Source organism: Sinocyclocheilus anshuiensis, unplaced genomic scaffold, assembly GCF_001515605.1.
Source record: "Sinocyclocheilus anshuiensis isolate Anshui unplaced genomic scaffold, SAMN03320099.WGS_v1.1 scaffold119, whole genome shotgun sequence".
In the NCBI taxonomy this organism is placed as follows: domain Eukaryota; kingdom Metazoa; phylum Chordata; class Actinopteri; order Cypriniformes; family Cyprinidae; genus Sinocyclocheilus; species Sinocyclocheilus anshuiensis.
Window position 1 is genome coordinate 624,054 of NW_015549581.1, and position 15,398 is coordinate 639,451.

A 15,398-nucleotide genomic window follows, 5' to 3' on the forward strand; every position below is an offset into this window, starting at 1 on the left:
ATGTCAAAGGAATTAAGTCATTCATCTTTGCCTCATGACATGTTTATTGGAAACTGCCAGGGTTTTCACTCATTCTCGACAATCTGGAATTTTGTAGTGCATGTTATCGGAAATAGGAGAAATGCTTTCAGTAAATGTTCTGAAAAATAATTAGTTGTTCTTGTTGTAGTATAATGTTAACTCTCTTTTTTTCTTTCTTTCTTTCTTTTGTTTCTTTCTTTCTTTCTTTACGTACTTACTTACAGAGGTGTAAAGTATTGGAGTAAATGTAATTAGTTACTGTATACTTGAGTATCTTTTTGGATACTTTGTAGTTGTACTGAGTATCAAAGATATTAGCAACTTTTACTTTCTACTAAACTACATTTTTTAATGAGTATCTGTACTCTTTACTCGACTACATTTGAAATGAGTGTTGCAGTTACACATTACATTTTGCATGGACCTAGCTTTTTCTGCAGAAGTTTATTTCTGCTACAAAAGACGTGAGAGATCATGCAGCAGATTTGGAAACTTCTGGGAGTACAAGCACAACTGAACATCAGTCACCATCCAATTTCTTCGGGCCAAGTGGAACGAACAAATCGGACGGTGGTCAGCATGCTAAGAAAATATGTGTCTGCTAACCAAAAGGACTGGGATGTGAAACTGCCCCTGGTGCTCATGGCCATCAGAGCAACTCCACAAGAGTCAACAGGTGTGCCTCCCTTCGTTTGATGAGAAGCTGAAGTACGATGCAACGTCAAAAAAATTGTTGAGCCGTTTTGGCAGAAGTGACAAACTGCAAGCTTTGAATGCTTATATCTTCTAAATGCGAATTTTGTCACTGTTTTGGAGCACACTGCCTTATAGATAACCTTAAGACTAACATATTGATACTAACACCCAAAAAACTTTAATTTTGATTTCATGGGGACTTTAAGCTTGTTAGCCCCCTTTGTGTATATATAGCCTTAGTTTTTCTTTAGTTCCTTGTGAGTTGTCAAATGTAATGTTTGTCTGTTTGCCAGTCATTCTGTTCTTTGTTCCCTTTGGTTTTTGGCTTATTGTTTGTTCTAGTTTACCAATTAAATACCTGCACATAAATCCTTGCCTCTGCCTTTTTCCCCAGCTTCTCCGCAACATTATAGTTTTTCACTGGCATGTCTCTTTGACTAGTGCATCTTTGAGCCTATATTTAGTATAAGTAAATACTTAAGTACTGTTAAAATCAGATACTCTAAGACTTTTACTCAAGTTGTTTTGGAATTGGTGACTTGTAACGTGTAGTGGAGTAATTTTCACTGTAAGGCATCAGTACTTTTACTCAAGTATGGTTTTTGGATACTCTTTACACCTCTGCTTACTTAATCTATTGGCACCAAAAAGCTTTTATACACTTCCTTTTGTGACATGTATTGTTTGAAAAATGTTGTTATATCATAGCATGGCTATAACACCCAAAACAGCCATAACAATAACCACAATATCACACTTCCTTTCACTGATTAAATATTGCAGGTGCTGGGCTTGCAAAAATGATGAGAGAGTTTTGTGCTAGTTGGTTAAACAGTTTTATTCTTTTGTAAAGAACGGTTACTGTACAATTTATTGAAAATTAAAAATATTGAAATATTTTTGTGGTAAGGTCAATGAAAATATTCTGAACATGAACAAATCTGAACTACTGGCCTGACTGGGCCAGCAACAAAATCCTTGTTAGCGGTGATGGAAACACAAAATATGCAGTCAATGTTCTGTAAAATAATGTATTTGAAAATATTGGGAACTGTTCCTCTGTTAACTAACGTGTTGGTGTGTTTTTGCAGCCACCACTGGAGGTATGTCTGCGTATCAGATTTCCTCTCCTGCATCTGGCCTTTCCCAGGCAATGGACGGCTCACCCGGCTCTCTGCCAAGCCCTCAGCAGCTGACTGAGGAAGCATCACATAAGAGGGAACTCCGACTGATGAAAAACAGGTATTGCCCAGCCGCCCTTCCCTATTCCAGAATCACTACTGCATTCTGTAGCCTAAGAGCATGAAATCATTATAGCAGCTCATTGCAGTCCATCTTGGTGTGTTGCTTGGTCTTTTCCTCAGTTCTTTCTGCACCTGAGGCCTTACATGTTCTTCAGTTGCATCCATTTGTCTGCTTTCAACTTCTGATGAGGTCAAAGGCTTGTATTCTTTGCTTGTAGCCTATCAATGCATCATGCTTGATGATGTCTCAGTGTGTGGAGCATGTGCTAAAAGCTTTCTTTGTTTCATGACGATGCTTAGAATGGAAAAACCAAGCCTGTGGAATCATTTGCGTTATACATGCAACTAAAAAACCACTCATTCACAACTCAGGTTTTCCCGGTTTGGACTTGCTTTTACAAGCTCTGCAGTTCTGACTTGCATGAAGTGGGACCTGTAAACACAATGTAAGATTTACAGTATTCACGCTCACAGAGCTTCTCTGTTGTTGCTTCCAGGGAAGCCGCCCGGGAATGTCGGCGGAAGAAGAAAGAATATGTCAAATGTCTCGAGAACCGAGTCGCCGTGCTTGAAAAACAAAACAAGACGCTTATTGAAGAACTCAAGGCTCTTAAAGACCTATACTGTCACAAAACCGAATAACAACAGTCCATTGCAAACCAAAACACGAAAGACTATACCCTTTACAGAGCAAACGTGCTTTTCACGTAATGTCTAGCCACCGCTCGTAACAATAATAATCGGATAAGGTGATAGCTGCATGGTTGTGTTATGTGACGTGTGCATGTGTGTACGCTGGAGACCCGAGTGCTCCAGAGCCAGTCAATGTGGTGTGTTGCCCTTGTTGCTTGTGCTTTTGCAGGACGGCGGCCAAAGAGTACAGACGCAGGAAGAAGGACTATGTGCGTAGCTTAGAGATGCGCATCGCCATCATTGAAAACCAGAAGCAGAAAATGACAGAAGAGCTGGACAGTCTAAAGCAAATATACGCTGGAAAGTCCAATTCAATTTAGTGGCACACTAGACTGCTGCTATCTGTTTTGATTCTGTTTTACTGTAAAATATTGTTGTGCCATATGTGTGTTTTATATCTTCTGTGAAAATTGAACAGTAGACCAGCACTGCCTATTCTCATTAGGCGTTTTTTTAAAGATTTTATATTGACAATTGGATTATATATTTCAAATATTTACTGTATCTACTTTAAGAGAAATATTTAATTTAATATCAAAGGACCGCTTATATGAGTCATTCACAAACACACCAGCTCCACAACTGATATGAATATAGCTACTGTATATACTTACTGTAATAAATATAGGATAAACCGATATGTGTTATATAGATGAAGTGTTTTTGTGTTTATAGCATATTAATCCAAAGTTCAGTTAAAAAAATGTAACTAAATATACCAAATATTATAACAAAAATGAAATATTGTTCGTAACAAATATATTCTTGAATCCTTCCTGGTGTTTTTTTCAAGTGGTACAGCCCTTCAGAGTTTCCATTGAGACTATCAGCACAGTTTTATGTTTATCTTTAGCTTTTGTTTAAATAAATGTATCTAGCTCTCCGTTTGGTGGCGTTTTGTTGTTGCTTTTTATGTTGAGGGATCTGTGTTTGGAAATGTTTCACAGTGCAGTTATTAATCACTGTAACTTCAAGTTCAATTCAAGTTTATTTGTATAGAGCTTTTCACGATACAAATCGTTGCAAAGCAGCTTTACAGAAAATTAAGTTTTTAAATATAATTGTTTTTGTAATACAGAATTACTTTTAAATGTTCTCTGTGTATTTCATGCTAATTTTTAAGACATTTGGACCAATAGAATAATGACGTCTTAGCATTTTAGTACATGAAATAGTGTATTTTGATTTCTTACGATTACTCAAGAGGCACAAAGCAAGTCCGGTTATTAAAACATAAAACATTTAAAAAATAGTTTAGATTAACCATATGTTCATTTAAGTAATGTAATTTAAGAAATAATTTCGAAATGTTCAAGATAAATTTTACAGATACAATTTAACAGCCAAAAACAAACAATCTTTGTATCTGTGTGTAGACACTCCCACTAGCTGCGGCTGTCAGAGTAGTTTCCTATTCGACTGCGCATGCGCAGTTTACCGTCAGAGGGGCGACGCAAGAACGGATCAAAACAGACGCTTTACATTAGATTTTAGGGACTCGGTTGTTATTTCTAACAACATTTATAACAGCAGGCTTCCCAACATCGAGGAGACTGAAACACCAGGAAAAATAAACCAGACTAAACCGAAATTAGTACCGCAGTTACGCAGTCAGACGCCAACTACTAACGATTCAAGGTAAGATATTCATAACGTTACTTTTAGTGGCATAAAATCGAGATCCTTACCTTACAGTGTTGCTGTAGTTGATGCAGTTATTTCCATAGCTATATGAGCGTAACGGCAAAACAGATGATGACGTCACGGTAAATAAAGATGCATTCCATATGTTTCATAAATGCAAAAGAAAAAAGGTTTTTATAGCATGTAGGCTAAATTTATTATTGGAGACTATGCTGATAGATGAGAGAAGCAGAACTTTTTCCTATTTTTGTTTGATTATACTTTTTTTTTTTTTTTGCGTAATTTAAGTGAATATGTTTCTGCATAGCTTAATGCTAGTAATAATAATACCAGGGTAATACCATGTTTCTTTTGGATATGTACCAGTTATTCTGGGAAGTACCTTGGAGTTTATGTACATACCATAGTACACAAATATGCTGATCATGTAGTACTAAGTGTATAGGAAAACTTGTGTTCTATTACCATTTGATAGTACCCTACGTTCAGTATGGGTAAATAACTTAAATGCCATTTCACTTAATAACCACCTATAAAACGTCTTAGAAATCTATGATCAGTGGTGAGATCTGACATGTAATGACAGCACTGATATTAAGTCAAGTTTTGCATTCAAGAGCCTCCATTGTTCCTCCCACACAGAATCGCACAGTGACTCCTCACATACCTCCTCTCATGCTCAAGGTTTCTGTTTAAATTACTGTAGCCTACAGCTCATTCTGCCCAAGCACACACACCCTTCTGCACGAAAACACCACCTATCAATCAGACTACTATATAATTCACTCTTAAAGTAAGATTATACACTAAAATATTATTTTATAATATTATTATTATGTTATAATACAAAGTATAACTGGTTAGCCATTTAAATAAACTGATATACAGTATTATAATGAAAACACCTTAAGTAGTAAGGTTCCATTTGTTCACATGGAAAATACTTCTGAAGAATTTATTAAACTCAGTTAATGTTAATTTACTAATACATTATTAAAATCAAAAGTTGTTTCTGCTAATATTATTTAAAGAACCTGAGATAACATTAACTAAAATTAATGAGATTAATAAGTACTGTATCAAATTTATTGCTCATTTTAGTTAATGCATTAACTAATACCAACTAATAAGTGTTACCATTATAATTACAAAGTTGCAGCAAAAAATATAGTTAAAATTGTATTGTATAAAAATATATAATGTAGAGAAAATACAAAAACAGACTACATATTGTCTAAATAAAACAACTGCTAATAAATAAATCTTACAGAATCTTACAGTGTAAACCTATGTTGAATATATTATTCAAGTTTCCTACTCAATATACTTTCATACACAACACAATTTAAATACATTATTTGCCTTAGAGAGACTTGAGTAATCTGTGTGAACAGTTATGTTGCAACTAGTTGCAAGTTGACTTAAGATTTGCAAAATAGTGTTGTTTCCAATTGTTCATTTAAATGAAATGGGCTTTGAAAAAAACAAACAAGCAACATTATAGAGTACAAATGAATATAGTATAGACTGTATAGAGTACAAATGAGATATGACCTAAATCAGAGTCTGCTATGAATTTATTTGAGCAGAGTGAATGCTAGTCACCATTATTAGTTCATAATAAACAACTATTTAAAATGAAACAACATCAGCGACACTAAATAAATCCATTATTGATTCTAAACTAAACACATTGTCATTCTTTAGATACAGAACCGGTCTGATTCAATCAGAATGTGTTCTGACAAGTTAGGCTATTTAAACAAATAAGTAGCGTGGGAAACTAAAACTTACTCTGTCACAGTGTTTTCAACCAGTACATGTCTAGGTGCTAACAACTAGCCCTATGAAATTGAGTCCATTATTATATATATATATATATATATATATATATATATATATATATATACACGCGCACGACTGTATATATATATATATATATATATATATATATATATATATTGCAGTTTGGCCTACTTAAATAGTGGTTACAGAGGCCACAGCATGCAATGTTATCGAACACAAAGGGAAATACAGAAACCACTGGATTGTTCCTATGACTATCTACAAGTTTGTGGCAAAAAAGCTTTTCAAAAGCTTTCAGTTCTCATGGCACATTCACCAAGTTTTCATGTAAACAGATCAGTCCAATGGCAACGTCGTGTGTGACCAAGGTGGAGCTGACGGTCTCCTGTGAAAACCTGCTGGACATGGATGTGGGGTCCAAATCCGACCCGCTGTGTGTCCTGCTCATGAACACATCAGGAAACCAGTGGTTTGAGGTCAGGTCACTTGTTGTTTGTTGTGCAAATAGTTCAAATATCTATGCGAATGCCTGTGCATATTTGGGAATTGGAATGTTTTGTTTCATAGGTCGATCGCACTGAGAGGGTTAAGAACTGCTTAAGCCCAAAATTTGCCAAGAAGTTTGTTGTCGATTACTACTTTGAGGTTGTTCAGAAACTCAGATTCTGCCTTTACGATATTGACAATAAAACCATCGATTTGAGCGATGACGACTTCCTGGGTGAGTTCGAGTGCTCGTTGGGACAGGTAAGACAACCAAAGATCCTAAACATCCATGTTTTGAAGTACTTTTTCCTCCGTGACATTGTCTGATGTGTTTTTTAATTTTTTTATTTCTACACAGATTGTTTCCAGTAGCAAGCTGACGAGACCTTTGGTGCTGAAGAACAAAAAACCTGCAGGAAAGGGAACGATTACGGTGAATGTCCATGATATTTCATCATATTTACTCTAGATGTGGTTGCTAGAGAATAATATTTTTCCATAAAGTTGTTGTGACATAAAGAACATCAGCTTATTGTGGAAATAATTGATGGTGGACTGTTTTAATATATAATACAGATTTTTACATTATTATATAATACAGATTTTTTAAAAGTCTCTTTTTCTCAACAAGGCTGCATTTATTTAGTCAAAAATACAGTAAAATCAGTAATATTGTGAAATATCGTTACAATTTAAAATAACTGCGTTATTTTTAAAATGTAATTTATTCCTGTGATGTAAAGCTGAATTTTCAGCATCATTACTCTAGTCCTTAGTGTCACATGATCCTTCAGAAAATATGCTGATTTGCTGCTCAAGAAACATTTATTATTATTATCAATGTTCAGAATTTTTTTGTGCTAGTTAATATTTTTGTTGAAACAGTTCTTTGATGACTAGAATTTATTTGAAATAGAAATATTTAAAAACCCCTACTGTCACTTTTGATCAATTTAATACGTCCTTACTCACTAAACCAGTTATAAAAGATTAAACAGCAAATATTTGTATATTTATATTCACTTCAGATCAGTGCAGAGGAAATCAAGGACAACAGAGTAGTGAATTTTGAGATGGAGGCCAGAAAACTGGACAATAAGGTAAGACATGAGATGTGAGTTTGCTTTACTTTTAAACTGTAAAATGCATTCAGTGTCTAAATTTGGGTTTCCTTGCAGGATTTCTTTGGAAAATCAGACCCCTACCTGGAATTTTACAGGCAGACGGAAACAGGCTGGCAGCTTGCTCACAGAACTGAGGTGCATTGTGTGTTGTGTGTTTGTTTAGATGTGGAGTATTAACTCTCTGAATGGTTGTTGTTAATGTTTATTGTGAATGTTAATGGTTATCTTTCATACCAGGTGGTGAAGAATAACTTGAATCCTTGCTGGAAGCCTTTTAAAATCCCTCTACGGTCTCTCTGTGCAGGAGACATGCAGAAACCAATCAAGGTAGAGTCTGTGTTCACTGGCAGTTATAAAAGTTATTTTATAACATTAAAAAGCTCTCTGTTGCTAACACAAGTGTCATATAAAAGGCTGGCCTCATGGATTAACGATCTGTAATTGTTCTGGCTTGACTGTGGAGAGGCTGTAAAACTCTGGCTTTGCTTTGGTTTGTCAGTCAGAGGGTGTTTGGTGGCTTACAATCAGTGTTCATGACTTTTGTGATTTTTCTTGCAAAAGCATCTTAAAGGGAGACTGACTGTCGGGGAAAGAGCAGGTATTTTTCATCAGAACGGCTGTTTCGTTTGTAAATGTGTGTGTCACTGAATAGCTGCTGGTTTGTCCTTCATAGATCAGTATAGAGCTATTCTGTCCAACTGTTGTTTCCTGAATGAGGTCATTTCAACCCTTTTCATGTGTTGAAGTCTTTAGCTAGTAGGGTCATTCTCAGGAAACAGTGGCATTTGTATCTGTGCATTTTAAAACCTTACAATTTGAAAGGTTAAATCTGAACTTTAAAGAAACCATAACTAAATAGTTACAAAAATTGTTATAAAAGTAATGAATGAAAGGTGAATTAATAAGGCTAAAGGTCTAATAATATTGTTGAACACAAACTGGAGGGACTTTCTGTCAAACCCCATTATTTTGGATAAAGCATTGTGGGGAAAAAACATGTAGCTTATATAAGCAGTAAAAGCATGATGTAAATGTATAACATAAACATTATATAACATATATAAATTATGTTATTACATTAATAATTGTAATTTTTTAATTGAATATAATTCATTGTAATTAAATACATGTTTTTTACTTATAAAATTATATATATTTTTATTTATTTTGTATTACATATTAAACAGTTACTGTAAATCAAATAAATAACTAAGTTCAGAATACTGTTAATGAATACTATGTAATGGAGTACAAATGAAAATTTTAATTGTATATGATTTATGGTAATTATTTAAATGTTTTATTTTACATAAAAAATATTTTTATTTATTTTGCATTACATATTAACTAGAGTTGCTGTAAATCAAATAATATAACTTTTCAGAATGCTATTAGCTACTGTATTTCAGTAGGAAGTCATGGAGTACAAATGAAAATTTTAAGTTTTATATAATTAATTGTCATTTTTTAAATGTTTTATTTTACTTGAAAAATTTGAGATATTTTAATTTTCTTCTGCATTACACAAAACAGAGTTAATGTAAAATAAAAACTCGCAATTCTGACTTTTTTTCTCGCAATTGCGAAAAAAATTGGGAAAAAAAAAGTCCGAATTGCGACAAAAAAAGTCAGAGATAAAAACCCGCAATTCTGAGAACATATCAGTCCCCGCCCCCCTCAAAATTGGACTTTAACTCGCAATTGCGAGTTTATATCTCGCAATTCTGACTTTATAGCACGCAATTGCGAGTTAAAGTTTAATTTTGAGGGGGGAGGGGACTGATATGTTCTCAGAATTGCGAGTTTATATCTCGCAATTCTGACTTTATAACACGCAATTACGAGTTTATATCACGCAATTCTGACGAGTTTATATCTCGCAATTCTGACTTTATAACACGCAATTACGAGTTTATATCACGCAATTCTGACGAGTTTATATCTCGCAATTCTGACTTTATAACACGCAATTACGAGTTTATATCACGCAATTCTGACGAGTTTATATCTCGCAATTCTGACTTTATAACACGCAATTACGAGTTTATATCACGCAATTCGGAGAAAAAAAAGTCAGAATTGTGAGTTTGTATCACGCAATTATGAGAAAAAAAGTCAGAATTATGAGATAAAAAGTCACAATTAACTTTTTAATTTTTTTATTCAGTGGCGGAAACGGGCTTCCATATATATCTAACCTTATGAAATGTGGGCAGTGGAAAGTGGCAGGGCATCCAACATCTTTCATCTATTCATTCAGAGATATCCTGTTTGGTGTGCTGTTCTGGTGGTGTCTTACTAATTTTTGAATGAAGAGACCAATAGACCTGTGCTATGGTTCTTCATTTGATGGACTTTTTGCATGACCTCTCTAAATTCTCCTCTTTTACCCTCTAATCTCATTCACTTCAGATCACTTCATGCTGTATTTTCAACCCTCTTTAGATTGAATGTTACGATTATGACAACGATGGATCTCATGATTTGATAGGGATTTTTGAGACCAATATGAAGCGTCTGCAAGAGGCATCCCGCAGCGCTCCGGTGAGATGATCCTCAACGCAATTTTGATTTCATTACCTAATGAATGTCTGAATGTTTCTGAACTAAGGAAGCTGATTTTTGTCCTGCAGGCAGAGTTTGAGTGCATAAACAGTAAAAAGAAACAGAAGAAGAAAAATTATAAGAACTCTGGAGTCGTGAGTGTGAAGGTTTGTCAGGTACTGTGTCACATAAACACACTCGTCTGATTTTATTCTCAACATTCAATATTAAACCCAATGCAAACATTTCTAGACATGATTGTGTTTGCTGTCTCAGATTACCAGGGAATACACTTTTTTGGACTACATCATGGGAGGCTGCCAGATAAATTTCACTGTAAGTCATTAACTATTTATTTATTTTTTCACAAAAATGTAGGGAGCCCTTTTACATTAGCCTACTATAATGTTACAATTAACAACAGAGCCCAAACTTATATTCAATTACTGTTTATTTTTAACTATAATAACCAACATTCAAATTCAAAATTTGTAGCCTTTGCAAACATGTAAATTGCACATAATGCCGTTTTTGAATTAACTTCTAAATGATACAATTACTATTTGTTGTTGAAATATAATCATTTACACAGTGACTGTCATAACTTGTTTCATAAATGTTTATTTAAACACATTAAATAATTAAGACATCACTAACAGGTAACAAGTCAAATATAATTAAGTATATAGTCTAACATTTCTCAAAATATTCTTCTCTAGACTTCATTTTTCTATTTGTTTGTTTATTATAATAATATTGCATGTATTATGTATCTATAAAATAAATAAATTCCTTCATGTTGGAGCAATATTTTAAATTAAATATAAAAAAATATTCTAAATTTTATAATATAAATACAAAACTACTCTTTTTATAAAAATAAATCATACTAAATAATAAATACAATATACAATTTACAATATAAGTAATAATTGTTTTATTTATTTATTATCTTTTTATTTATTTGTTTAATTTAGTATAGATAAATAGTAGTAATATTTTATAATATATATTTCAAAAGCTATATCAGTGTATTATTATAAAAACAATAATTATAGCCAATAATAAATACATTTTTATGTTTTAATATAAATTATTTTTATATTATTATTTAGGATTATGTTTGTATATATTATGTCTCAGAATTCATTTATGTTGGAACAATATTTTATAATATATATTATATTATATGATTTATAAAAACAACAATAATAATACTAAATACATTTTTTTTATTTGAATGTAAATGAAATATTTATCTATTATTTTAGTTATGATATATAAAAAGACAGACATACTCACATAGAATTATACAGCATATATTATGTCTATGAATTATATTCCTTCATGTTGAAGCATGGTTACTCGTGTCATACCCATGTGCTTCACATCTTTCTTCTAGGTGGGCATAGACTTCACAGGGTCAAATGGTGACCCCAGGTCACCTGATTCTTTACATTACATCAGTCCTCAAGGTGTGAATGAATATCTCTCAGCCATCTGGTCAGTTGGCCTCGTGGTCCAGGACTATGACAGGTACAAGGACACTAGCAATATATTTATTCATCAGACTATCAATTAATAACCCAAAGGTTGCGAGTTCGAGTCTCAGGTCCGGTAGGAATTGTAGGTGGGGGGAGTGAATGTACAGCGCTCTCTTCCACCTTCAATACCACGACTGAGTTGCCCTTGAGCAAGGCATCGAACCCCCAACTGCTCCCGCATAAATGGCTGCCCACTGCTCGGGGTGTGTGTTCACGGTGTGTGTGTTCACTGCTGTGTGTGTGCACTTAGGATGGGATAAATGCAGAGCACTAATTCCTAGTATGGGTAACCATACTTGGCCACATGTCACGTCACTTTCACTTTTATTCTTTCTTTCATATCCTGTAGTGATAAAATGTTTCCTGCGTTTGGATTTGGCGCCCAGATTCCACCTTCATGGCAGGTAGATGAAATTACATCTGCTGTTGTTGCTGTGACAAACTCCCAGAAGCTTCAGTTTACTAAGGGTTGTTTTTTCCAGGTGTCTCATGAGTTTCCTCTCAACTTCAATCCCACAAATCCATTCTGTGCTGGTATGTCACAATATCAGTCTTCAACCCCCTGCACTTGACAGGAAATTATGTGTATAACCAGGAAGTTGCATTTCTCTTCTTATAGGTGTGGAGGGTGTGGTGGAGGCCTACAGGATGTGCCTTCCTCAGGTCAAACTTTACGGGCCTACGAACTTTGCTCCCATTATTAACCACATGGCTCATTTCGCACAGCAGGCTTTACAGCAGAACACAGCATCGGTGAGATTCAACCCAAACCCAAATATTTTATGCACTGACGCTTTATGTCTTTCTGACTCCGCCCCTATCTGTTTCAGCAATACTTTGTCCTGCTGATTATCACGGACGGAGTGATCACGGACATGGACCAGACGCGTGGAGCCATAGTTGCCGCCTCCCGCTTGCCCATGTCAATCATCATTGTGGGCGTAGGCAAAGCCGACTTCACAGATATGGAGATTCTGGACGGAGATGACGGGCGACTGAGGTCTATCACGGGAGAACCGGCCGTACGTGACATTGTGCAGTTTGTGCCCTTCAGAAAGTTCCAGAACGTGAGTGAAAAACCAGTCTGAGGAGTTTAGTACACAGCTAATTTGGGCTTGCTCTTGCTTTGGCTTTTTCCTTTTTGGGGCCTATCTCTTGCAGCTCTAGGTGTTTTCTAAGATCTTATTTTGGATTCTATTATTTTGTTTTGCTGCATACTGTAGTATTTTTACAGCCATTTTGAAGAAAAAAGAACTACGTAATTGGTGTATCATGGAGTATCATTCATGTTTGTTTATGTGTTTATTTTCATTGATGTAAACATATATGAGGCCTATATGTTTATTTTTAACATTTTATTTGCATAAAAAAATAAAAAAGGTAAAGGTAAAAAAATTAGGGATGGGGATTGCAATTATCAATTTAGTTCATAGTTCAAATCTTCTTAACACTTATGGTTCTTTAACAGTTCATTTTTTATATTATATGCGTGTATATATATATACAGTGGGTACGGAAAGTATTCAGACCCCCTTAAATTTTTCACTCTTTGTTATATTGCAGCCATTTGCTAAAATCATTTGTTAATTTTTTTTCCTCATTAATGTACACACAGCACCCCATATTGACAGAAAAACACAGAATTGTTGACATTTTTGCAGATTTATTAAAAAAGAAAAACTGAAATAGCACATGGTCCTAAGTATTCAGACCCTTTGCTCAGTATTTAGTAGAAGCACCCTTTTGATCTAATACAGCCATGAGTCTTTTTGGGAAAGATGCAATATATATATATATATATATATATATATATAACTTTTGGAAATGTTCCACCCCATAGCAACCATTCTTGCAAAAAGTATCACGGTCTGAATGAATGAAATTTAGTTTTTTTAAGGGTAGCATAGATATAATTGTGTATTACATAACACAATCAAACAAAAGATGAGGTAACAAATTTCATAATTTTATTATATTTTTTTAAATACTACTGTATCTTTTAACTAAAAGATGTGAAAAAGCAATCAGTATCCACTAGTTTCCGTCACACGGATGAAAAGTGATTGATTCACTAAGAACCTGCTCATGGGAGTCATTTATTTGGATTACACTGGTCACACTTTGTTTTTAAATCACTTAAAAATAACCAACTCATAAGAGTAATTTGTTCAAGAATCATTTGGATTATGCTGGTCACGCTGTAAGTTTTTGATTCATTTAAAAATAACCAGCAGATAAGAGTAATTTGTTCAGGAGTCATTTGGATTACTCTGGTCCAGTTTTTGATTCACTAAAAATGACCAGCTCATAAGAGTCATTTGTTCGGGAATCGGAGTCCACCTGTTGTTCTGTATGATTCGCGCTATAGATTTGGTAGTGGTGTTAACTGCGTTCAGTACGCATCTGTGAGTAAAAGGCGTACGTTTATGTGGACTCTAACATAGTTATCGCTCTCGGTGTGAATGAGCCTTAATGAACATGCGAAAACTCTCGGTTCTGTTATTTTTGTATTTTTTTTATCGGACAAGTTCCCAACCCTTTTCATAATTGTTTATGCCAGTAGACACTGAGCAGAGCCGAACACAACACAAACTTATATTTATAATGTTTTGGTCCCATATATCTACCACATGTTATGGCTTGTTGCATCTCACCTGTGCCTTTGTGTCCATTTCATTTCAGGCGCCCAGGGAAATGCTTGCCCAATGTGTACTGGCAGAATTACCACAACAAGTCACGTCCTACTTCAGATATATAAACCTGTCGCCTCCACAAGAGCCAAAACAATCATAGACATGAACATGTAGGGCTCTCTTCTTTATCTGCACCTGACACTCTGTCATGCACCTGTCTGAATGATTTAATGCACATTACCGCTTCACAAAGCATTCAGCTGTCACAGCAGTCATATTCATCTGTTTTATTGAAAGTAGCCATCGTTGTTGCAGGGTTAATAGTCATGGATGCCATATTTGCTGTAAAATGGCATCACAAACTGAGGGAAAGGAAGATGCTGAATGATACTTTGAACTTAAAACAGGAGGTTTTCCTAAAGCATGTTGAATTTATGCTGCATTCATGTCATATTGAATTATGAAACTGAAGTCCTTGGACTCTAAAATGATTTGTTTCTGTGGCAACGTTCATAATAGGAAAAATAAATCCATGTCTGATTAGTCAGTGGATAGCTAGCTTTTATTTATACAATATTAAACCATATTTTGGTTTTGGTTGTTGGTTTAATAGTGTTAATACTTATTGATTATTAATACTTATAATTGATTTGAATTAGTCCCTAACCAGTGTTGTTAATGTTGACTATAACTAAAAGTAAAACTGAAATTGAAATTAGGCTGAAATAAAGAAAAATATTAGATGATTTATTTTTTTGCAATGGCAACTAACTAAAATAAGTGCTAGTTACTAAAACTGAAATAAAAATAATTTAAATTAAAAAAAATACTAAAAATGATACGAGTGCATAAAGAAATACTAAAACTAATGAAAACTAAAAAATAAAAGCTAATTCAAAATATTAATAAATATATAAATATAATAAATACTGTATGATATATATATATATATATATATATATA

General features: G+C 34.1%; 2 protein-coding genes across 5 annotated transcripts in view; both read left to right on the forward strand.

Moving 5' to 3' along the window:
- The window catches only part of LOC107657772 (cAMP-responsive element modulator-like), a 6,588-nt gene extending 3,055 nt beyond the window's left edge, over window positions 1–3,533 (forward strand). The window contains exons 2-3 of the mRNA XM_016446005.1: window positions 1,809–1,959; window positions 2,459–3,533. Coding sequence (XP_016301491.1) covers window positions 1,809–1,959; window positions 2,459–2,603 — 296 coding nt within the window. The 3' untranslated portion in view covers window positions 2,604–3,533. The remainder of the gene's footprint in view (window positions 1–1,808; window positions 1,960–2,458) is intronic.
- The window catches only part of LOC107657769 (copine-3-like), an 18,206-nt gene continuing 4,749 nt past the window's right edge, over window positions 1,942–15,398 (forward strand). The window contains exons 1-16 of one of the 4 annotated variants that reach the window (XM_016445997.1): window positions 4,755–4,982; window positions 6,440–6,580; window positions 6,672–6,851; window positions 6,949–7,023; window positions 7,619–7,690; window positions 7,769–7,849; window positions 7,952–8,041; window positions 10,160–10,258; window positions 10,348–10,434; window positions 10,535–10,594; window positions 11,661–11,794; window positions 12,152–12,206; window positions 12,285–12,336; window positions 12,422–12,555; window positions 12,633–12,869; window positions 14,485–14,605. In XM_016445997.1, the coding sequence (XP_016301483.1) occupies window positions 4,878–4,982; window positions 6,440–6,580; window positions 6,672–6,851; window positions 6,949–7,023; window positions 7,619–7,690; window positions 7,769–7,849; window positions 7,952–8,041; window positions 10,160–10,258; window positions 10,348–10,434; window positions 10,535–10,594; window positions 11,661–11,794; window positions 12,152–12,206; window positions 12,285–12,336; window positions 12,422–12,555; window positions 12,633–12,869; window positions 14,485–14,595 (1,713 nt within the window). In that variant the 5' untranslated portion in view covers window positions 4,755–4,877 and the 3' untranslated portion in view covers window positions 14,596–14,605. Of the gene's footprint in view, window positions 1,960–4,034; window positions 4,293–4,754; window positions 4,983–6,439; window positions 6,581–6,671; window positions 6,852–6,948; window positions 7,024–7,618; window positions 7,691–7,768; window positions 7,850–7,951; window positions 8,042–10,159; window positions 10,259–10,347; window positions 10,435–10,534; window positions 10,595–11,660; window positions 11,795–12,151; window positions 12,207–12,284; window positions 12,337–12,421; window positions 12,556–12,632; window positions 12,870–14,484; window positions 14,606–15,398 lie in introns of those variants that run through there. The other 3 variants (XM_016445999.1, XM_016445998.1, XM_016445996.1) reach the window with 3 other exon arrangements.